The following is a 24,910-nucleotide window of genomic DNA, read 5'->3' as shown; positions in this document are numbered from 1 at the left end:
GGCCCACAGAGACTTACTCGGACTCATGTGCTCTAAGCTCCAGCATTGGAGCAATAGGTGGAAAGGCACCAGGGATATACAGGGAGGAACTGAATTGATTGGCATCAAGGTGAGAACTGTGAGGGCACTTTTCTGCCAGGCAGAAGTGCTGGCAGAGGCCATTGTTCCTTTGCTGAGCTCTCTATCCCACAGAGCCAGCAGGCTGGGCTCCATATTTGAGTTTCCATCAACCTGGCTAACACTGTTCATCCTGCTCTGGTGATTCCCTGAAACAAGCCTCATCCAACTTGTGGGCCCTCCCAACCTGTTTCCAGTGGCTTTTCCACATGAATGGCCCATCTTGGCTCACACTTCACTTTCCTAAAATCTCTAAACAAGCAGCATTTGGCCTCAGCATGCTGCATGCCTGTACCTCTCGCTAAGTGGCCCTAGGCCTGGCACTAGTGGCAGCCAGCCTTGGTTTGCAGCTTGGCCTCTCCAAGCCCAGCACAAGTAGCAGCCAACTGAAGATTGCTTTGTAGCTCATGTGGGGGTGGGGCTATATCCTGGGCAAGGCACCGGTAGCAGCTGACCTTGGCCTGAATCTTCCAGGAGGCCCCAGAGCCAGTGCACCCGCTTCAGACCATGTCCAAACACCACCCAACTACTTCCCCAAGAGACACGCTCAAGGGGCAGACACAGCAGGCACCAAAGCCCTGCTGCTGAAGTAAGTCCTGCTTTGTAGGATTGGCTTCTGCACAGCTGATCCCTCCAGGGTGGTCACAGCTCATCCTCATAGCCATTGACCTGGGGTAATTTGCTCCTATTGAGGTGCCAACAGCAATCATAGCTTCCACAGGAAGGTACACACAGCCCACACGGGGGACGCATGTGAAGTGCCCAGCTCGGGTGATTGGGATTGGGGGTGGGGGGGCTATGCCACTGGATTCTATAGGATACCTACTACACAAGGCCATTTTACCAAGCCTGGGAGCAGTAGCAGCTCTACCTAATACAGAGAAACAAACACAGGGAGACAGTCAAAATCAGGAAACAAAGAAACATACCCCAAATGAAAGAAGAGAACTAAACTCCAGAAAAAGAACTAAATTAACTGGAGACAAGCAATCAACTAGATGCAGAGTTCAAAACACTGGTAATAAGGATGCATATGAACTTAGTGAGAACATCAACAAAGAGAGAGGAAACATAAAAACAAAGACAGAAAACATAAAAAGGAACCAGCCAGAAATGAAGAATACTTTAACTGAAATAAAAAATATATTACAGGAATCAACAGTGGAGTAGATGAAACAGAGATGTGGAAGATAAGGAAGCAGAAAACACCCAATCAGAACAGCAGAATGAAAAAGAGAATCCATAGCCTTAGTTGGTTTGGCTCAGTGGATAGAGCACCAGACTGTGGACCAGACAGTCCCAGGTTCGATTCAGGTCAAGGGCACATACCTCAGTTGCAGGCTCCTCCTTGGTCTGGGCCCTGGTCGGGGCACGTACAGAAGGCAACCTATCGATGAGTTTCTAGCACATTAGTATTTCTCTCTGTCTTTCCCTCTCTCTAAAAATCAATGGAAAAATATCCTCCAGTGAAGATTAAAAAAAGGAAAAAGAGAATCCACAAAAATAAGGATAGTTTAAGGAGCCTCTAGGGCAGTGGTTCTCAACCTTTCGACCCACAGGTTGAGAACAGCTGCTGTAGAGCCTAAGACCATTGGAAAACACAGATATTTACATTACAATTCATTAACAGTAGCAAAATTACAGTTATGAAGTAGCACCGAAAATAATTTTATGGCTGGGGGTCACCACAACATGAGGAACTGTATTAAAGGGTCGCGGCATTAGAAAGGTTGAAAACCACTGCTCTAGGGCAATTTCAAGTGTATCAACATTCGCATCATGGGAGTGCTGGAAGGAGAAGAGTGAGAGAGAGCAAGGAATTGAAAACCTATGTAAAAAAATGATGGAGCCCTAGCCAGTTTGGCTGAGTGGATAGAGCATTGGCCTGCAGACTGAAGGGTCCCAAGTTTGATTTTGGTCAGGGGCACATGCCCCGGTTGTGGGCTCAATCCCTAGTTGGGGGCATGCAGGAGGCAGCTAATCAATGGTTCTCTCTTATCATTGACTGGTGCATGTATGGGTAGGGTCCCTAGGCCTGGCCAGCAAACAGGTTCCCCACCTCCTCCTTCCCTTGCCGCCCGCACGCTACCACCACACGGTTCCCCCACCTTCCTGCCTCCTCCTTCCCTCGCTCCCTCAGCACCCTGCTGCTGCCACTGCTGGTCGCCCGCCATGTTCCGTGCCGCCCCTTGGTGGTCAGCGCATGTCATAGCGAGTCATCAAACTCCCGTTCTCCCGGTCGAACTCCCAAGGGGACACTTTGCATATTAGCCTTTTATACACATAGATGTTTCTATCTCTTCCTTTCCCTTCCTCTCTAAAATCAATAAAAATATATTTTAAAGAAACTGATGGAAAACTTCCCTAATCTGGTGAAAGAAACAGACACGAAAGTCCAGGAAGCACAGAGGGTCCCATACAAGATGAATCCAAAGCGGCCCACAACAAGACGTATCATTATTAAAATGCCAAATGTTAAAGACAAACAGAGAATCTTAAAAGCAGCAGTAGAAAAACACGTAGTTACCTACAAGGGAACTCCCAAAAGATTGTCAGCTGATTTCTCAATAGAAACTTTGAAGGCTAGAAGGGTTTGGTAAGAAATATTTAAAGTGATGAAAAGCAAGGATCTAAAACCAAGATTACTCCACCCAGCAAAGCTATCATAAAATCAAAAGATAAAGAGATCCCCAGATAAGCAGAAGCTAAAAAAATTCACCACCATCAAACCCCAAAAAATGTTAAAGGGTTTTCGTTAAGAAGAAGAAAAAGATTTAAAAGGTTAATAATAAAATGTAATAACTACATATCTGTCAGCAATTTATTTACTTATTTATTTATCTGTATATATTTTTGTTAATTCTCATCCAATGATATTTTTCCATTGATTTTTAGAGAGAGTGGAAGGGAAGGGGAGAGACACACAAGAAAGAAACATTGATATGAGAGAGACACATTGATTGCTTGCCTCTGGTATGTACCCCGACCAGGGCCAGGGGTTGAACCTGCAACCTAGGTATGTGCCCTTGACCGCAATCGAACCGGAGACCCTTCAGTCTGCATGCTGACACTCTCTCCAAGGAGCCAAACCAGCAAGGGCTTTATTTTTTAAATATCTTTTATTAATTTTTAGAGATAGAGGGAGGGGGATATAGAGAGAGAAATATCTATGAGAGAGGAACATCATTGATCTAACAACCTGGGCATGTGCCCTGACCAGGAATTGAACCGTGATTTCTTGGTTCCTGGGTCAACACTCAACCGGTGAGCCACACTGGCCGGGCAGTCAACAATTACTTTAAATGCTCCAATAAAAAGACATATGGAAGCTGAATGGGTAACAAAACAAGACCCTTACATATGCTGTCTACTAGAAACTCAATTCAGATAGAAAGACACAGACTAAAAGTAAAGGGATGGAAAAAGGTATTTCATGAAAACAGAAACAAACAAACAAACAAAAAGCTGGGGTAACAATAAATACACTAGACATTTATCACAGACAATAGTATGGTGATTGCCAGAGGGAAAGGGGTTGGGAGGAGGTACAAGAAGGTAAAGAGGGGATAAATGGTGATGGAATTAGACTAGACTTGGGGTAGTAAACACACAATACAATATACAGATGATGTATTCTAGAATTATACACCTGAAATCTATATCATTTTATTAACCAACTAGAGGCCCAGTGCATGAAATTCATGCACGGGGCGGGGGGTCCCTCAGCCTGACCAATCCGAGAGCCCTCAGTGCATGTCCTACTGACAGTTTAGGCCTGCTCCCTGTGGTTCTCTGCTCTCTGCGGGGCTTGCCTGCTCCACACCATAGCGATGGGCAAGCAAGCCCTGCTGGGTGCTGCCTACAGCTGCGCTTGTCTGCTCCCGGGTCGCCGCGGCAACAGCCAAGCAGGCCCTGCTGGGTGCTGCCTGCAGGCCCACTTGCCTGTTGTGGGTCGCCGGCAGCTACCACCAAACAGGCCCTGCTGTCTGCTGTCAAGCTGCACCACTGGACCCACCCCCAGGCCCACCCTGAGGTTGCCTGTCCAGCCCTGCCTGGCTCCCCGGCCCCGCAGCAGCTGCGGCCGCTGAGGTCTGGCCCTGCCTCCCTCTTTGGCCCTTGAAGCAGCCTCTGCAGCTGCTGACCAGGCCCTCCCCCAGTGCAGGTGCATGGAGGTGGGTCCAGGCACCGCCGCCCCAGACCCGCAAATGCTGATGGGGGCGGGTCCGGGCGCCAGCGCCGTGGCCGCCCCAGGAGAGACCCCGCCCCCGCCGCCACTGCCGCCGCCCCAGCGGTGGCGGCAGTGGCGGTGGGGGCAGGGTCTCCCCAGGGGCAGCCGTGGCGGCGGTGGTGGCAGCGGCGGCGGCGGCAGCGGTGGCGGGGGCGGGGTCTCTCCGGGGGTGGCGACAGCGGCGCCCAGACCCGCCCCCATCCGCCACCACCGCTCGTACCCACGAAGGCTGAGGGGTGACGGATCTGGCCATTGAGAGGCCACCCCGAGTCCCGCCCCCCAGCCTCCCGCTGCCCAATCGTGGGCGTAGCGGAGTGATGTTTATTTGCATAGTACTCTATTATTAGATAGGATGGCACTCCAATAAATTCAATTAAAAAAAATCATTGACTTGTGAAAAAACAAAACAAAGGCTATCTAACAAGAGAAAAAGAAGGACCCAGCAATTCCACTTCTGGATATTTATCTGAAGAAACCCAAAACAATAAACCAAAAAGACATATGCATCCATATGTTCACTGCAGCATTATTTAGCCAAATATGAAAGCAACCTAAGTGTCCATCAATAGATAAATGGGTACAGAAGTACACATATATAATGGAATACCCAGCCATAAAAAAAGCATGAAATCTTGCCGTCTACGACAACATGGATGGACACAGAGCAGTGATGGCGAACCTATGACACGTGTGTCAGCACTGACAAGTGTAGCCATTTCTGATGACACGCGGCCGCTGAAGCGGCCGCATGCCGAGGATGAAACATTTGCTGCTCCTGAGGATGAAACATTTGCGAAATAATGTTTTTTCCTTAAAGTGACACACTACCCGAGTTATGCTCAGTTTTTTGGCGAAGTTTGACACACCAAGCTTAAAAGGTTGCCCATCACTGACATAGAGGGTATTGTGCTGAGTGAAATAAGTCAGACAGAGGAAGACAAATACCATATGATTCCACTTATATGTGGAATCTAAAAAATAAAATAAACAAACAAGCAGAACAGAAACAGAACATTCTGACAGTTGTCAGATGGGAGGAGGTTAGGGAGCTGGGTGAAGAAGGTGAAGGGATCAAGAAGTAAAAATTGACAGTTACAGAAAAGTCAGGGGGATGTAAAGTACAGCATAGCCAATACAGTCAATAATATTGCAATAACTATGTATGGTGATGGGTGGGTACTAGATTTATTGGGGTGATCACTTAGTAAGTTATATTAAAAAGAGAAGAAGAATGCTGATTTCCCTGGAAGCCAGTGATTCCATTTCTGTCCTTACCATAAAGAAAAAACTTTGGAATTTCCCACGAATATGTCTACCAAAAGGTATTATCACCTGTCATTTGTAAAAACAAGAAACTAGAGCTTAAATGTCTAAGAATAGAGGACTCATGAAATGAATTAGGGTATGTGCATAAGAAAGAATACTATGAATTTACTTAATATCAAGTTAAAACTCAATGATGTGGAAAACACAATATATTGTTCAGTGGAAAAACACACATAAAAGAGTAAATATAGTATAGTCTCAATTCAGTTAAAAAACACACACACAAACGGGAGATCTAATATACACATATACATGCATATACACACAAACATGGCATAGGATAAAAAGACTAGGAGAAAATGTACCAAAATCACTAGTTGTCTGAGTGATAAAGTTATGGGTAACTTCTATTTCCTTCTTTTTCTATATAAACCAAATTTCTAAATACATATTGTATTGTCACACCATGATATTTGTTTGTCTTATGGTTGATCTATCTAGAAGAACAAGTCTTTGACTTACCAACCAACCATCCATCCAATCTCCTATCTCTCCACCTACCCAATCAACCAACCATCCATCCATCCATCCATCCATCCATCCATCCATCCATCCATCCATCCGGGCAACTGCAGGTCTTGAAGCATTTTTGCTGACCAGGTGAGTATGGGCCCTCTGGCCTGGGGCTGAGGGACTAGCTCCTGTGATAGCTTGGGAGTTGCCAGTACCTTGTAGCTGACTTGCACAACCTGGATAAAGATGGAGAGGGGCAGGCAGAGGAGAATGTCGCTGACAAGAGCCCAGCCGAAGCCGAAGTCCCTGTAGATTGGAATGGGAGGGACGTAGCGTGTCCACGAGGCTTCATCCACATACACTATGAGAAAACCAGAGACAGGGTCCAAGTCATGATGGTGATATTACCTCCTAGTAAATCTTGGTTCTCTCTTACCACAAACGTGAGAAAATCTACTTGTCAGGCAGGAAGCCCAGAGGGTCAGAAAGTTTGTATCAGGGCAGTGTAGAGATTCTGCCAGTTCCAACCACAAGAATAAGAAACCATCATGACCCCCCCTTTGGGTCCCACTGCTGCTGGCCTGCCCTGGTCATCTCACCTCTCTCTGTGGGGAGCTCCACTTCAGCCTCCCGGACTTCTCCATCTTGGTTGTCGCTCGGTGGGGCATCAAAGGAGGTCTCCAAGTCTTTTTCGGAGGAGGGCGGGGCTCCGGTCCTGCCTGGCTCCTGCTTTCCCGTTCTTTCACTGCTGAAGCCCTGCTTTTCTTCCGTGTCGCTGGCAGGGTGCCCGTAGACCAGGTACCACAGAAACCTGTGGACCACCCGCAGGCGAGCCATTTTGGGCAGAAATCCTATAGATCGCCCAAGTCCAGGAACTGAGGCAAGAAAGGGGGAAGGCAGTGCTTGAAAAGCCCCAGATTCCAATCAGTTCAATTCCCTAAAAAATGTTGTTGCCACTATGTCTCAGGTGCCAGGGACAAAGAAAATGTTCTTATTCTCGTGGAAGTTACTTTCTAGTGGGAAGACAATACCAAAATCCTGAAATAAGACATCAGATGGAAATAGCTGGTGCAGAAAATAAAGCGAGGAAGGGACGGGGAGAGGCCTTGAGGGAAGTCCACAAGTCCGTGACTGGGCAGGCCATACAGATAACCTGGGCTGTACAACCCAGGGTAATGCAAGGTGCCTGACACATTCGAGAAGGGTCACAGGCTGGAATGACAGGGTGGAGCAAGGAAGGAGAGCCCAGGAGGTGAGCCAGAGTGTAATGGAGGAGGGAGCCACCATGGAGGGTCCGACATACCTCCATTTAGAACTCTTGTCTTGATGGGGGTTGTGCAAAATCTAGGTTCTTTTAAAGTAGCTTATTTCTTTGTTGATACAAATAATGTGTTCCTTAGCTTTCCCCAGCAAGAGGGAGCAGGTGAGTCAAGGGAGACAAAGGAACAGGGCGGTAAGGACACTGAGTAGAGGCCCCTCCTCCCGGCAAGCCTAGCCCATCTGCTCAAGTGCAGGTGCTGTGCAGCTGCACACACTCGTGCTCGTGTTTCCTCTCCGTCTGCACTCTCTGACTATGAAACCTGGAAAGTAAAGGCCATGCTTGTGTGACTGCAGCCTTCGGAAAGGGAAGTCACGCAGGTGACTCTTCTGTCTGGAGTCCCGAGTTTGCCACATCCCATACCAGGACACGTTTTCTGCCTGACAGAGCCCGTGCCCTGGTAAGCTGCCTTTGCCCTCACCACCAACGCGTTTGTGATTAGGAGAGGAACAACGAAGCACTCGATTATAAAGTCCTGCCACTGCACTTGACCCCACACATTTACATTAGAGCAGCTTAGTGGGGGATGAGGGAGGAGCCAGCTCTGTTAGAGACCTGACTCTGAGAAAATTATATGAATGTGCAAACTCGCCAATGGCTGAAACTACCAGAAGGCTCATGGGGTCAGCAGAGGTAGAGATTTTCTGAAATAGAATATTCCAGCCCAAGGGTAGTCAGCAAAAGAAATTAATCTTTGTAAATAATTCCTCATGTTGGGATCTAGGATAGCTTCTTTTTGTAGAGAGAAAGGGAGAGGGAGAGAGAAAAATACTGATGTGAGAGAGAAACATCGATTGGCTGACTCCTGTATGCATACCCCCAAAGGGTATCAAATCTGCAACCTGAGTATGTGACCTCACTGGGAATCGAACTTGCAACCTTTCTGTATATCGGATGATGCTCTAACCAAGTGAGCCACACTAGCCAGGGCGGGATCTAGCATAGTTCCATCTGAGTCTTGCAACAGCCTTGTGAGGTATATTGGGCAAGAATCATTTCCATCTTGCAGATAGGGAAAGTGATGCCGGTGGAAGTCATGTGACCAGGCCACATGACCCAGCCAGCAATTCAGACCTTATTCCCTGACTGCAGTCCAGTACTTAAATGTACAACACCAAGTGACTCAAAGGGCATCATGCAAACAACCAATGAAACACAATTAGACATTGACAAGAAGTTGCTTCTTACCTACTACAGGGTTGTAATTTTTAAGCTGGGTTATGCCCATTTTCTCATCAGTTTTTTTCACCCGTCCACTCTCTGGTTTAGAGCAATCATTCAGCTGAGAATCTCCTGATCCACTCGGGTCTTCTTTTCCTTGACTTTCTTCTTTGGCTTCCCCTTTAGGCACTGTAGACTGGGGCGCTTTAAGCCTGCAGACCAAGTGCGAGCCAATGTTATGGTGAGAAAACCAAGGGCTGGGAGAAAGGACACATTTTGTCCTCATGAATCAGATGAAGCCATTTGGTCCTGAGGCCTCAAACTCAACTGCTCTAGAGGCCTGGCAGATGTTTTAAATGAATAAAATGTGCCAGGTCACTAGACATTTGGGAATGGTGAGGACTGTGGTGACTTGGAGAGTGCACCCCCACCTACGGGGCAGCTGCTACCTGTGAGAAAGGGAGCCTGACAGACTAGGTCCTCTGATACTTTCATAAATGCTAGAAATCAGGAATTTGATATGAAATTAATTGGCATCTGATTCAGAGTACATGTGGCCAATGTATGGCAAGACGCACAAACCAGCACCTGCAAGCCAGAGCCAGGCCTCTGCTCATCCACAGATCACCTGTGGTTTAGACCCAGCTATGAAGTCTCTCCCATCCCTCAGTTTCTTTCAGTCCATTAGATGATTTATGGGCAGAGCAAGAGAAGATGTCAGGAAGGCAACTAGAATCGTTCCGAGCCATTATGAGGTTGAGCAAATTTCACATCACAGGGCCTGTGACTTGGAGTGCTCTGTCTACAATTAGAATAGAATAAAAAATGCGAGGATTTTCTTTTTTCTTAAAGAATCCAGAAATTGATCCTTGTCAGTCTAGGGGGTCATGACCACAAAGCCCAACCCAGTGAATTCACTGAGATCACACAAGTCCTGTGGTGCTGCTACTCGCCTGTTTGCTGAGCTTGAATTGGAGATCCGGAAACGAACCTGCTCGATGGCACTTCTCACCAGAGGGTCGTTCTGGTCCATGGACGGGTGCACTACCAGATCCACCTGCAGAGAGAGGGCAGTGTCCCCAAGGGTGGGAAGAGCTCAGGGAGACTTAGCTCCACAACTCGGCTCCCTGGTGGAGCGCTGGTTACCCCGTTCATGAACCTTTCCTAAAGACCGTTATGAGACTGAAGCAAAGTGCGCTGTGAACAGTTTCCCATTGTCAAAATCCCTCCGCTCATCAAGCGATCAAGTTCTGCCATCAGTAATGCGCTGCTCTGCTCAGGAGAGGAATTCTGCCCTAGAAAGAGCCGTCTTCCTGTAGTGCCCTCGCTGGGTGTCAGGGCCCACTGGTCTCACATCTACCTGGCAGGCTGTTCCCTATGCCCGCTCCTGCTATCTGAGAATGTCCCAGAAGTGCTTGTGAATGCTGAGGGCTTCCATCTGGAAAAGGTAAACGCCTTCATTAATCTCCCCTCGCTGAGCGCCGCCATGGGACTCCTGCCAGGTGTGCTTCTAAACAGATTGGCAGAGGATTTAGAGCTGCTTTGTTGTTTTAGCTTTTCCAAGGTGCTGCAGCTGAGCAGTTAGGGTGGTTACCACCTCACTAGGGATAACTGGAGGACGAATGGAAATGACCTGGAACTGAGCAGAGGGCGTGGGGTGACAGCTGTGCAGGAGATGGCAGGCACAATGGCAGGCACCTGGCCAGCCAGGCTTCCTTTCTGTCTCTGTCATTGGCAGGGGAGAGCAAAGTAAGGTTTTCTAAATGGCTAACTCTGATCAGCAGGCTTTGAGCCAAAAATGACCTGAAAGAGGGTCACAGGGGTGTTTAGAAAGATGTTTAGAAAGATGTTTAGAAAACAAAACATCAAAAGCTGCCGTGGCTCAGTCTCCTCTGCTCCTCATTTGTGAAATGGGGACCCCTCCCTCATGCCCTGCCAACTGTTTAGTGGTTTTGTGAGGCTCAGGTGAGAGACAGCTAGGTAACACCCAGGGAATTTAAAAGCATGGTACAAATCCAAAGCATTCCTATTTCCCCACTTTCCACAGCCAAATGGCCCAGCCAACTTCCCACAGGCCCAATGGGCAGGTGGCCAGATGCAGAAGCCAGGGCAAAGGCCGATGCTGGGCACAGCAACTCTGATCCACATGCTCCAGGAGACCAGGAGGCAGCCTGTGGCAGCCCAGGCTCTGGGGGCCAGAGAAAGTGCTGTTGAGACACTTAAGCGTATTCTGGAGGCAGATGTACAATACTGCAACCCTTTCCAGCTGGAAAAGTGGGTACCATGTAGTGGTTCCACTATAGTGGTTCTCGAATGTCTCCCATCTTAAACAATTTGGTTCGCTACCAAGTTGTTGCCAGTGGGGTGAGGGTGGGGGATGTTTCGGTTGTTGAACAAAACTTCGGTTCTCAACTCCTTCTTATTGATACATTAGCATGACAAAAAGTGTTTCTCAGGCCACAAAGGAGAATTTGAGTCAGTTTACTGCTAAACCTCCTCTTGTTAACATCTCAGGAAATTGTGCTGTGAATATTTTTGTGTTTTTTTTTGCACAATTTTAAAACAAAGAGGCCATCAAGAGTGCTGATGTTGTTAAGAGTGTGAAAGTGCTAACAAAACAATGATTATAGGCAAATGAAGAGGCAGAAAAATTGCTGTTGATTTGGATAAACAAAAAGTAGTTAGCCTGTGAGAGCACTTCAGAGGCAATGATAAGTGAAAAAGTGAAGATGCTGCATACTAACCTCCTAACTCCACTCCTGTAACCAGTACTGAAAGTGATTCGTTTAAGGCCAGTAGGGGTAGAAGGCCAGTAGGGGGTGGTCGGTAAATTTAAGTAGTGTTTGTTTATAGATTAAATAGACATTAGATATATACTGTATGTAAGGGAAGTTAAAACAGGAAATCATTTGGGAGTCTGGAATGATTCAATTCAATTTACGTTATTTCTAATAGGGAAAAATGATTCAGTTTTCAAACAAAATGCTTTTTGAACAGCCTTCCGGAACGAACTGAGTTCGAGAACCGAGGCTCCAGTGTACTTGTGGCAAGAGGCCTGAGGTCTGGCACCTTCATCTTTGAGTCCTCATTGCACTTGCTTCCCATCCCCACCCGTCCCACTCACCCCAGTTCTGCCTGGTAGTTAGTTATGGGGCCAAATAGGAGTTGGAAATACAGGGGGTACCTTTGTCAGACTGCCCCTCTCCATTGTTAGATGGGGTAAGGTTTTCTGCCCTGACAGGTCTTTCCCCTCTGAAACCTCTGCTCTGTGAAGACAACAGAAATCAGAGGTGTTGCAACTGATGGGCCGGAGCTTTTGTCCTTCAACAGAGACATCAGCAGAAGGCCTCCTGCCACCGCTTCAGGGGCTGAGTGGCAGGCTACTGGGGATGGGAGAGGAACAAGGTCAAGGGGACTCACAGTAGACATAAAAATCGATGAGTGCTGTCAACTTAGAATGGTAGAAAATGTGTTTCTGAAGTCATGTTTTGTACTGCTCTGTGTTTTCAAATTTCAATGTCTCAATAAATAAGTGAAAGTAAAAAAACTGAAATGACCTTGCCAGCTTATTAAGAAAACAAAACATCAAAGCAGAACTCTCTTAAGGCAGAGATTTAAGGTGCAGTCAGAAAAAAAGATCAGGAAATTACAAGTGACTGTCCTCACAGCACCATTCCCTTTGGTCCCAGTGCCCAGCTGGGCTCTCCAATTATTCTGACCCTGAAAAATTGATGCCTTAGAATATGTGCAAAGTCACTGAGCTACAGTTGCTATGGGAATGGCCCCAAACTTTAAATTTTACAGAAACAGATAAATTGAGACAGAAGAGATATGTTGTTCCCCATCGGATAAGCACAGCAGTGCAAGCTAATGGAGCCACAGCCATCATTTCCTCTGGGAGATGTTTCCTCAGATCTCTGTGGAAGATGTTCTGCTGCTTAGTCTAAATTTTCCACCTCCTACGTGTTGCTTAATTACTCCCCACGCTACTCTGCTGAACGTCCACATGCCTCAGTTCCCCTCCTCTCTTCCAAGGCTGCTGCAGGGCTGGACCCCTGCCGTGGGCGGCACATGCTGCTCTGGGATCCAATTACATTATTTTTCTCTTCTGTTTCCAGCTTCCACAGAAAGATGGGATGAACCCTGTTCTCCAAATTAGGAGGCATAACAGGAAATTCTGAGTTATTGACAACAAAGGAATGACAGAGATATAACAAGGATATGAGAAGCTGGACAAGGAAACTTCCAGCAGTTGGCTCTGTAGGCATCAGGAGAGCCCGTGGTTACCTTCTTCTTGATGCCATCTTGGATAACTGTAGTCCGATACAGTCTCAAGAGACCTTCCTCAGACAGGTTCCGCACCAGGCGGACGATGGACTTCTTACAGCACTTGGTGGACACGCCTTCCTGCTTCTCCTGATCCATGATCATTTTCTGAATCCTGAGGCATCACAAAATAAGCAGTTAATATCCCCAACCTCAACACAGAAGGCCGTTCTCAACCCAGGCAACCGAGACATGCCTAATGGCACCCAACAGAAATTAGGGGAGAATTAAAGGGGTCACCATTGAAAGGTTGACTCCTTGAAATATTAAGATCATCTCTTTTGGGGATAGTTGGCTAAAGACAAGCCACCATTCATAGCAGCTTCACATTCTGAGCTTCTCACCAGGAACTCAAGAGATTACATGATTTGCGACGCAATGGCAGGGAAACTGGGAGCCATGATGGCAACCTCTGGGCGAAGTCTCTATGCCAATTTAACACCCAGCAAGGAATGTTCCAGCTTACCACTGCTAAGACCTAGATCGGAAGCTCTTTTTGATTCCTCTCTTTTACCTTACTGTCTAGAGCAGGGTGGGGAACCTTTTTTCTGCCAAAGGCCACTTGGATATTTATAACATCATTCATGGGTCATACAAAATTTATCAACTTAAAAATTAGCCTGCTAGCCCTAGCTGGTTTGGCTCAGTAGATAGAGCGTTGGCCCTCAGACTGCAAGGTCCTGGGTTCGATTCCTGTCAAGGGCAAGTATCTTAGTTGCAGGTTTGATCCCCAGACCTGGTCGGGGTGTGTGGAAGAGACAACCAATCGATGTCTCTCTCACACTGATGTTTCTCTCTGTCTCTCCTCCTCCCTTCCATGCTCTCTAAAAATCAATGGAAAAATATACTTGGGTGAGGATTAACAATAACAACAAATTAGCCTGCTATATGTAGCGAAACATTTAATTAACTCACTCCTAATGCCTCGGCAGAGCCAGACCCAATGATTTCGTGAGCCTTATACAGCCCAGGGGCTGGACATTCCCCACCCCTGCTCTAGATCTTAACGAGTCACTATGGTGACGTTTCTAGATCACTGATGGGAATGGCAGGGACAGTAGGAACATTTGGCCAAACCCGTCACTGCACCAAAGAAGGGAGCTCGGCAGTAGTGTCTGCAGATGGCCTCCCCATTGCCTAGAGAAGTCAGGTCCTTGACTCAGGTGCCTTTCACGCTGGGTGCCTCAGGAGCCATGAAGATGCCGCCCAGGAGGTGGTGGTAACGACAGTGGGAAGGACCGAACCAGAGTGCAGAGCCTCTCCATGAACAGAGGCACCCCACGCATGGGAGTTCTACTTGTGTCTCTTGTTTTTGCTTTCATGTAAGATTCTAGCCGATGCTGTTATCTGCCTAAGTTTCTTCTTACCCCTTTGCTGCCACGAAATTTCCAAGGAGGGAGAAAGGCGCATGCCGTTTCCCCTCAGTCTCCAGGCCCTGTCGTGTACTGATATACCTCAATGTCCACACTTGTCAAATCACAAGAACAAACGAAATGCTTTTTACTACAAGGAACACCGTGATCTATACAGGGAGGGAGATCCAAATGGCTCTCGGCCATTTCTGCACATGTGATGACTAACGGGCATGAGATTTATCACTGGTGCAAGACCGACAGACTCCTCCTTACGTGAATAAGCTCTCGATTAAGCGGAGGTTGGTGACGGCTTCTATGATCAGGTTCCTGCGTTTCAGCAGTCGGTAGGTTTCGTGGGGTTTGTCTTGGCCTGGGCCGTGCTTCCCAGTCTTCTGGGAACTGCCACTCTCCTACAACAGGGACCAAAAGCACAAGAATACGATGGGCTCAGCACAGTTTGGGGGGCAAACACCACTCCTGTGGCGTACTTTCCCTCTTTAGGGAATCTCTATGCCCTGTTTCCAGAAGGAAGCCAAGAGGACTGTTTCCCCAACAGGATCCACCCCCCCACTATTTTGGGGCCAGGTAACAACGAAGGCATCTGCAGCAGACGGCCCTGGAAGGCTATGGAGGTCAGCTGGGCTCAGACAGAAGCCAAGGCGTGTACTATGGCACCACCTGAAGTAGCACAAAGCACATGCTCAATTTTCCCTGGGTCCTTCCCCAAGAAACTGACATGCTGAGCACAGCTCCACGCCAGTCACTCTATAAAGCTTCTGTTCATCAAAAACTCCCGTTTTACGGAAGAGGAAACCAGGGCTCAGTGAGGCGAAGTAATCGTCCAGGTCGCAGAGCGGGAATGTGCGCCAGGACAAGTTATGCCCCATGGGCTTCTGACTCCAAGTCCAGGAAGTCAAAGGAAATCTCTTTGGGAATAAAAGACAGAAGCAGAGGCTGGCTTGAGTTCAGAGCAGGCTGCCCTAGGGAAATTAGGATGAGGCGAGGGAAAGAGGAAGGAGAAAAAAAGATCAGTTTCTCCCTCTTATCCCTGCCAAAATGCTCACTCTCTTTCACAGCTCCTTTCCATCCTCTAGGAGCCTAAATGAACTTGCTCCATCAGCTCTCTCAGATCAAATATGGTACAGCCGAAATGTGCACCTGCCGTGAAAGGAAATCCCAACTCTAACATATTCCTTGCAAACCACTTGGCACAAATCAGTGCCACACGGCAGGCCAGGGCTCGTTCTCTGGATGCCCCTCGCTTGGAGTGGCGCTTTCAGGAGGACAAGCATGTGCTGGAAGAGGCCGCTCAGGGTTGGTGTCACAAAAGATTCCCGCTCTTGCCGAAACCGGTTTGGCTCAGTGGATAGAGCGTCGGCCTGCGGACTCAAGGGTCCCGGGTTCGATTCCGGTCGGGGGCATGTGCCTTGGTTGCGGGCGCGTCCCCAGTGGGGGGTGTGCAGGAGGCAGCTGATCGATGTTTCTCTCTCATCGATGTTTCTAACTCTCTATCCCTCTCTCTTCCTCTCTGTAAAAAATCAATAAAATATATTTAAAAAAATTTAAAAAAAAAAAAAAAAGATCCCCGCTCTGCCTTGTGTGGGAGCTCCAGGAGGCACAGCTCTTCCGTTCAGGCAGAAAGGTTCGAGGACCCAGGAGCGGCACAAAGACCTTTATTCTCTCTTGCATTTCAGAGCAAACATTTGGAGAACATGAGTAAATATGGCCACCTGCATGGGGCTGCTGGAGAGCCACGTGAGAACAGGTTCTGCTAGGGGCCTGCGGGTAGTCCATGTCACACCCCTCTCCTCAGCAAGTATAAGAAAGGACGAGATCCTGCCAGTACTTTGGGAACAAATTTCTAAGAGGAAGAGAAAGAGCTGAGCGAGGAAACCAGCTACAGGAGTTTCAGGACGTGGAGGGAGATGCGTGGGCCTGATTAGAAATGGGAGGAGAAGGAGGAGGCAGGCTGGGATCCACCTGCATGCAAGCCTAGGTTCTTTGGTTAGAGACAATACCAGTCATGACTCGACAGTGAGGAGGCATGGCATCCAATGCCTAGGAAAGGGTCGAAAGGTTTTAGAAAAATCCAAAGCCTTTCCCACTCTCCACCCCAATCCTTCTGCAGTCGGGAGAGGAACAGCACAGGGCTCCATACAGAAAGGGAGGTAGGGGAGGGGGTGGGAACTGCACACAGCAGGGTCTAATCCTCGGTGTCATGAACTGGGCAGGCACCTCACCCAGCTCCTAGAGCCCCACTGTCCTCCTCCCGGACCAGAGCTGACACTGACCTCACAGGCTGCTGTGAAGCCTGAACAAAACAGCAGCGGCAGCATCCAAAGCCGCCCTGATCACAGGTCTGTTCTCTGCTGGGAGCCTCCTCCTCAGACCCTGTGTTTCTAATGTGCAGGAGGCGCCACCATTATCTGAGGCAGTTTCAGGTGCCTAAGGACAGTGACCTGAATCACTTGTCTTTTAATCTAATCACATTGATGAAAAAGCATTGGTTTGATTGTACTGTGTCTTTAACCCTCTGACATACAACAGTATTTGGCCCAGATGTACCAATATAGTTTTATTTTCATTACATCTATCTTATGGTTTACCTCTTTTTATAGTAATGATGTTGGCCTTTTGTCTACGGCAGTTTCTCAGCCCTGGCACTGCTGACATTTGGGCTGGCTGACTCGCTGCTGTGGGCTGTGCTGTAGATTCTGGGATATGTAACAGCATCTCTGGCCCCTCCCTGCTAGCTGCCAGGAGCACCCTCTCCCCCCACTCCTGACAATGAAAAACATCTCCAGACACTGCCAAGTGTCCCCTGGGGTGCAAAAACTGGGCCAGAGTGAGAACCATCCATCTAAAATGGCCATATACATTCCCTCCACAACAAATTTAAGGAGGAAGTGTAAGGTGCTGGAAGTTTAACAACTCTAGATATGAGTGCAGGTGACGTGTGGTAGGCGGGGCAAGGCTGCGTGCAGGGGGTGTGTGGATGAGCGCCTGTGGCCTGGCAGGACCAGCACTTGGCATCTGAGGCCTTTGCTTTTGTTGTGATCCTTAGGCACAGAGCTGACAAGGCGGATGCCCCCCACCACAGGCTGTTTCCTGGAGAAGACGCACCCTCATTGCGCACACGCGCTCACCTTTGGGTTGTCAAGCCGGACCTCTTCGATCACAGCTATGTCGCCACTGTTACTCTCCACGCAGTGGGAGCCGAAGGCCGAGGTGGCTTCTGAGGAGCTGCTGGTGTCCAGGAGGCTGTCGGCCCCGACAGAGCCCCGGCAGGCCCTCTCCTCAGCAGCTCCGGGGGAGGAGGTCGGCTGCTTCTTCAGCGGGTGCAGGTTTACTTTCCAGCCACCTGGAGGCAGAGCAGAATGAACTGAGCGAGAGGGGCCTTTACACTTGGCAGCCAGACCAGACCCAGCCCGGCTAGAAGATCCACGAGCTCAGTTTGAAGATGGGGCCGTGAACCCAGCAAGCAGGGCGGGCCCCCGTAGCTGGACACCTGATTTGAAAATCTGTCACCAGCACCACCCTCCACACATTAGGAAAATGTCTTCTGTAACTAAACCAAAAGCCTGAGGGATTCTTAGGCTGTTGGAGGGAATGGACTGAGGGAGCTTATGGGATTCCATCGCTTTAATAGTGAAAACACAATTCAAAGAAAGCATTGCCACGGAGCCAGGAGCCAGACTGCATGGCTGTCTCCTCTAAACTTATGACGTGACGTATGTGACACCAGCAGGTCCCGGACTAGGACGGCACTGAGGACATTCTCAGTGTCTGCTGAACTGAATGGGGTGTTTTCTGAAGAAACCCAGAGCACGGCGGGATGGGCAGCAGCTCAGACTGAGGGCACACGCACCCGGCCCGCTCCCCTGCTCCCACTCGAGAGCACCGTACCCTTGATGGGGGTGGAGTGATGAGGCTGGGTCCCGAGACTGGAGCTCGAGGAGGATTTCATGTCTCCCTGTGACCCTCTGCCTCTCCTTTTGCTGCCGCTGCTGCTGCCCTCCTCCTCGCTGTCCAGCTCAGAGAGGAAAGTGTCCTCTCCCTCAGGCGGGAGGGACTCCTCCGGCACCGAGGCCAAGCTCACGGTGGTCAGCAGCTCGCTCCGCGCCTTCTCCCTTTCGTACTGCCGGCTCAGGTCGCTCTCCTCTGCAAACGCGCAGGAGATGTACTTGGTGGTCCGCTGCCGCCCCTCGTCTTCCATGAATCCCTGGGAAGGTGAGATGTGTTTCATTACATTCAAAAGAGGGCGTTGCACATACAGGCATTCAGGTGGCCCCTGGGCCTGCGGTGGCCATTTCCTTATCACGCCTGCATTCGCCTGTGTCTCCTCCACCTCCCGCCCGGGCCCCAATCAGCCTATGGATGCTCCCTCACAGGTCTCCCGCCGCTCCTGTGTCCACAGGCCTGTCGGAGAGTTTTCTCAATTGCAATCCTGACTGTGTGTCTGCTCTGGGAGACATGCTTTGCTAGGGACCTGCAGGCAGTCCAGTTCATGCCAGGCCCTAACTTGGTCTTCCACGTGCCCCCAGTGCCTGGCTCAGGACTAGGCCCCAAAGAAATGGTTAGTAAGCAGTGAGGGTTTGCTTTGTACAATTCGATGGTTTAGAACTGTGACCACAGACTGGCGAGTCAGGGCCCGGAGGTCACCAGCTCCATTCAGCCACTGCATGGGGACTGGTGATGAGGTCATCACCAATCCACACGCACTCTATCTTCTAGGACAGGGCAGAGGGGCTCTCCCAGGACCCTAAATGCCAGGAAGAGCAGCATTTTTTATATACCAACCACATGCCACGGACAGTGCCAAGTGCCCTGCAATCATTAGCTTGACTCTAATACTGCCCTCCAGCAAAGTGGCCAAAAAGTTCAGAAGAAGAGAGTGAGGCACGAAGGGCTGAGACAGCAGGTCTGAGTTCTGAAAGGAGAATGCCAGACATGCCTCGTTAGCCAGCTCAGCCCCCAGGAGCCAGACAAGTAGCATAAAAGGGAGGGGCCGGAGGCCTGTGGAGCCCTGGAGGGCGCCTGCTTTGTCTGCAGGGGCGGCCGGAGGCTTCCTTGCTGCAGCTGGTGCCCCACACGGAAGGGGGTACTGCCACATCTCCTGCTGACTTTCCAATGCTGACAACTCCTTCAGTTTTTGAGAAGTGAGAACCAATAAAACCACAGTATGTGGCCCCGGGCAGCATGTGCCGCCTTGGGAGCCAGCAGGCCCGTCCCGTTTTCGGACCCGCTGAGACACTCCTTCATAATCACACTGCGCACACCCAGACAGTGAATGGCGCGGAGGACTCGCAATGTTACCTTGACAGCTTTGAATCTTTGAAGAAGACGACACAGCATTCTTGCTTCCAGCTTTCCCACATTCATGGCCACTCGGATTTCAGCCTGGGAAATTCCTTTTGTGCCTCTGCGCTCAACTGTGTGAAACAATATACTTGAACCCAACCTCTGCAAAGGAGCCATTCCGCACCAGTCACGTCAATTCCCACCCACCTTTTTAAAGCAGGCATTTCAGTGCAGTGAAACCAACACACAGAATAAAACAAATGCCTCCTCTCTCCCCTCCCAACACTCGGAACACCACCACTAAGCGCCAGTTTTCTTTTTTTAATATATTTTTAATTGATTTCAGGGAGGAAGGGAGAGGGAGCGAGAGAAACATCAATGAGAGAGAATCCTCGACTGATGCCTTCTGCACAACCCCAGAGGGGATCGTGCCTGCAACCCAGGCATGTGCCCTTGACCGGAATAGAACCCAGGACCCTTCAGTCTGCAGGCTGACGCTCTACCCACTGAGCCAAGCCAGCCAGGGCTAAGCACCAGTTTTTAAATGCTCATCATCCAAACGGCAAGTGATCAGCTGCTGATGTACTAAGTTCCAGCGGCAGTAAGTTAGCTCTTTCCCATGAATGGACTTTTTTAGATAAACGAAATGAATCCCATTAAAAAGCATCTCAATACTGTTTAATTAAGAACTTTAGCAATTTCCTGGCCTTTCTCGGTGGACACAGAGGCATTGTGGACCAGTACTGCACTGTCCTGTCCCAGCTGTCAACCAGCAGGACTCTGGAAGGGATCATGCTAGGTGGCCCCGTCTACATGGCCAGCAGGTGGCTGTCTTAGCACTGGCTCCATCTAGTCTGTTGGCTCCTGCTGCTACATGGCCACGCCCAGCGCCGTTACTGTATCTCTAAGAAGCCCTTCTGAATGGGCTGGGCTACTGGAGGCTGGCAACCCTAGGAAGGAGCCTGGCAGGAGCCACGGTGGGCGGCAGGAAGTCCCTACAAGTAAAACACTCGAACTGCAGGGCAGACTTCCTGGCACAGCTCTTTGCTCAGAAGTATCTTCCCCTTTATTTCCTGACTCACACACACTTGAGGCTACCAGATAAAGCCAATCGGATAAAGGAGGTTTGCTGTATTGTATATGTAGAAAAAGAAACACCAGAATGAAAAGAGGTGACCAGAATGTGTTCCCAAACTGAACTAGTAACATGCTAATGGTGGGGCGAAGTGGGTCCAGGGTGATCTTTCCCAAACTGTGTTCTGAGGAACCCATTCTGAGAGACGTGAACAGCTGATAAAAGCTGCCCCTCAACCTGCCAAAAATGCTGTGCTGACTTGCCAGTGTGTCTTTGTCCTGCGGCCGAATCAGCTCTCCGGCAGCCACCTCACCTTCTACTCTGTTCCCTCCCTACACGACGGACTGGCAGCCACACCTACTATGATGGGGCACTGCTGTCTTACATGGCTTTTAGGGAATCCAGAGGAAAGCTAAGGAATGAGGGGAGACATATTCCCCCCCCTTTACCACTGGAATTCTCAGCCTGCAGTGACTCCAGATCAATTCTAGAAGATGGTATGTGGCTCTCAAATCTTTGAGTAGTAACACTAACAGCTAATATTTTTAGTGCTTTCTACATACCAGGCACTACACCAAATGTTTTCATCCTAGTCCTCATTACATGCTATGGTGGGTATTATCCCCATTTTGCAGATGAGGGAACTGAGGCTTGGAGAACTTGCTAAAGTCATAGAGCTAACAAGTGGCAGAGCAAGGATTCAAACTCAAATCTGATCCAAAAGCCTACACCCTTCAAGGGACCCATGGTGCTTCCTGCTGTGCTACAGCCTCAAGAGCAAAGCCCTCTGGACACACGGGCAAAACATTTCTGCCTCCAACGCTCAGGAACCTCACACAAGCAGGTGTGAGAACAGGGCTTACTGAGTTCGTAGGTCTGCGTGAGCATGTCCCGCTCGTACACGATGTCCACCGGGGGCACTGCCTTGGAGATGACCTCCTCGTCCTCATCATCGTCCTGGTCGTGGTCGTCCTCGATCTTCCGTCTAAATTCCTTCAGCAGCTTCAGGCAGCGCACCATGACATCGGTCCCTGGGAACACAGGCGCGGCCTCCAGCAATAAGTGAACTGTGCTGGGGGAGGGGGACTTCAGCAGAGAGAGACCCAGAGAGAGGTCCGGCACAGCATGGAGTTTGACACTTTTAAAACCACACGTCTTGGGGTACAAGATCTGAAAATTTACTCCATAAAACTGCTCTTTGTTTTGAACCGAATTAGTGAACAAAGAAATGCAAATGAGAGGAGGAATGATGTGCCTGTCAGTCCTACTAAGTAAACAGCAGCCTCAGCTTGAGACAGCTCCAGGCCTGTCTTTTCACGTCCTCGCCCCAGCCCCCAGAGCAGTGGCCGGAGCACAGTAGGCACGCAGGCAGTACTGCTGACAGGATGAAAACCATCTTTTTCTGAGTGAGCCATACCCACTACCAATAAAGGGTGGGCATTTCAGGAAGCCTTTAACCCAGTGATTCTAAGTACAGAAATTTAGTCCAGAACAATAGCTCAAAATGAGGTGAAAACTGCCATCATAACAGGCCCACACAGCACTCTGTGCAATAGCTTTTATGCATAATATAAAAGGACGACGGGGACTAAGTAGTGGTACCCGGAGAAGCTTCCACACACTGGGCTGGCTTCAAACCACCACACCGCACCTATTCTGAAAGCACAACGCAGGAAAAATTAGTGTGTGCCGTGGCTGGAGCAAGATAAAGGCGCGAGGAAAAGCAAAAATGTTTTGATGCTCTATGTGTGCTAACTTATTGGATCCTGACAACTCTAGAAGGCCCTTTACAGATGAAGAAACGGAGGTACAGAGGGCCAATTATCTTACCAAGCATCCAACAGCTTGCCAGCGACAGGGCCCAGTTGCTCAGGCAGGATGGCAGGTCCCCCCCTGGGAGGAACGATTCTGCACTGCGGTGTCCTATGACACATGCCAGTGTGGAGGCAGAACACTGCCCGGCCAGGTGTCCGCGCCCTAACTCCGGAACCTACGAACAAGTTATCTTCTGTGGCAAAAGGGACTTGCAGGCGCCATGAAGGCTTTCTGCGGTGGTGGCGGCGCTCGATTATCCGATGGCCCAATGTAATACCCTTGTCAGAGGGACGCAGGAGGACAAGAGTGAGGCTGGAGGTGCTACGCTTTGCTGGCTTTGAAGATGGAGGACGGGAACCTGAGCCAAGGAATGCGGGTGGCTTTTAGGAACTGGAGACGGCCAGGGAATGGACTCTCCCAGAGCCCGTGGACAGCTCGATTTCAGCCCAGTGAGACCCATTTCAGACTCGGATCTCCGGAATTGTGAAATAATGAATCCTTGTTTTGTCACTCAGCTTGTAGTCACTGTTGCAGCAGGGACACGAAGGTCTCTCCACCAGCTTCACCAGCACCGAGGTGCAGACCCTCAGCACCACCGCAGAGGGTGGCACTGGAGCTGGTCTGCGACCCAGCGCCTCCTGTGCAGGAGCTGTGGCCACGGAAATGCCTACAGGAGAGCGCCGCAGACCGATGCTGAGCGTGGTCAGAAGAGCCTGGTGGGGACAGGGCACGTGGCTCACAGTGAAATTCAAAAATAAGAAAGCATCTCAGGGCCCTGAACTCGTCAATCTTACTCTCAGAGAAAGGTCTGCTGAGGCCAACCTACCAGAGGGCGTATGGGCAGCCTTGACGGTCCTCGGGGCAGCCTGGTGCTGACTCCCCTCCACACCTCAAAGTGACAGGAATCCCCCCAGTTCACGGCTTTTTAACAGGAGAAACCTGAAGCCACGCCTCGGCGCAGGCCTCCTTAAGCCCCAGCTCCCTGAGCCTGGCGGGTCCTCCCAGGCCCTCCTGCTTTCTGCGGCTCTGCCTTTGCCTAGGTACCTGCCTTCTCCCTCCATTTCTCTCGCCTGGATGGGAGCCTTAAGCAACCAGGAGAAAAATCCTGTGGGCATGGGACTCCTGAGCCCATCTACATAGATGAGAACTATTTGAAGGCCCAGGTGACCGGGACTGGGTCCTCCCTTGGGACAGAGGCACCTGCTGCTAACACATGACCAGAACACTGTTCACCAAGCCATTCCCCACTGGGTCTTCCCCGCTGTCCTCTACTTGAGCCACTCCCAACCCCTGCACCTCCCCCTCTCGCTCCTAGGTGGTGCTCACAGAGCAATCTATTGCTCCTAATAGTCAAACTCCGACCATTTCTCAAGGACAGTCATGTCCTGGACCCTGATCTCCACATGTGTCACAAGAGCCAGTCTTACCACAGCCTTGGGATGGGTGCTCCCACCCGTCCACACTTAGGGAGACTCCCACCCGGAGCAAGTGAGGAACTGGGTTTTACCAGGCAGTCTGCCTGGGAGCTCAGGCCCTAAACCTTGGATGACAAAATAGCCCCTGACAGGCGCCCATGTGACCTGGGTCAGGGACAGTGGTGTCTGCGTGAGCGTGACCCGATGCAGCACCTAGCGGAGCAGCCCGGCACACTCAGCTACAGCCCAGCATTTCTTCTCCCACCCCTTTTCAACTTCCTTAAGGGGCTTGTTAGCCAAGAAGATACACAGAACAGCCTTCCCAACAGACGCAGGTGGAAGAGGGAAACATGGTTACCAGTATATGCTCACGGACCCCGAGGGTGACAAAGACCCTCCCAGCCTCCGAGGCCTCTGCTCCACATCAAGGTGACGACTTCCCACCCTCTGCTCCCACAGCACTGCCACCAATGCCAATCCCCCAGAGCCTCTCCAAACGCACAGCTGCCACCTCTGCTGACAGTCAGACGGATGGAGGGCCAGGAGTGTGGGGACAGATGGGCTTCAGGACCAGGAAGATGTGGGTCAATCTCAGCTCTACAATCTCTCATTTCTGTGACTTTGGGAAGTGACTTATCATAGATTTGTTTCCCACTCAGTAAAATGAGATGACAAGGCTCTCTGCTTCACAGGTTAGAGTTCGGATAACCCCAGATAACGTCTGTACAGAGACTGGCACACAGTAATCATTCAACCCGAACACCCAGCATTGCTGTGGGCTAGGCGCTGTGTTACAAGAAGGAACCCAGCAAATCTCACAATCCGAGGCTGGCGGGCCCCTGTAAGCCCCATTGTACAGATGTGAAAGCCGAGGCACAGAGGTTAAGTGACCTGCTCGAAGTAATGGAGCTATGGAGTGGCAGAGCTAATATTTGTAAAGACAGCTGGTGCCTTCCTGCCAGGTAGAAAAGCCCCATGGCCTAACGTAGTGGCCTGGCTCCTAAAGATAATGTGGAAACT

General features: G+C 49.9%; 1 protein-coding gene across 1 annotated transcript in view; it reads right to left on the bottom strand.

Moving 5' to 3' along the window:
- The window catches only part of GTF3C1 (general transcription factor IIIC subunit 1), a 92,591-nt gene that overhangs the window by 28,463 nt on the left and 39,218 nt on the right, over window positions 1-24,910 (bottom strand). The window contains exons 7-16 of the mRNA XM_079791635.1: window positions 21,524-21,691; window positions 19,601-19,716; window positions 18,191-18,506; window positions 17,431-17,645; window positions 14,558-14,694; window positions 12,891-13,044; window positions 9,557-9,660; window positions 8,631-8,815; window positions 6,724-6,999; window positions 6,340-6,485 (exon numbers count right to left, since the gene is read on the bottom strand). Of these exons, the coding sequence (XP_079647761.1) occupies window positions 6,340-6,485; window positions 6,724-6,999; window positions 8,631-8,815; window positions 9,557-9,660; window positions 12,891-13,044; window positions 14,558-14,694; window positions 17,431-17,645; window positions 18,191-18,506; window positions 19,601-19,716; window positions 21,524-21,691 (1,817 nt within the window). The remainder of the gene's footprint in view (window positions 1-6,339; window positions 6,486-6,723; window positions 7,000-8,630; window positions 8,816-9,556; window positions 9,661-12,890; window positions 13,045-14,557; window positions 14,695-17,430; window positions 17,646-18,190; window positions 18,507-19,600; window positions 19,717-21,523; window positions 21,692-24,910) is intronic.

This window comes from Cnephaeus nilssonii, assembly GCF_951640355.1.
Source record: "Cnephaeus nilssonii genome assembly, chromosome: 2".
Lineage (NCBI taxonomy): Eukaryota > Metazoa > Chordata > Mammalia > Chiroptera > Vespertilionidae > Cnephaeus > Cnephaeus nilssonii.
Note: the sequence above shows the minus strand (reverse complement) of the source record. Positions and strands in the feature narration are given on the sequence as shown.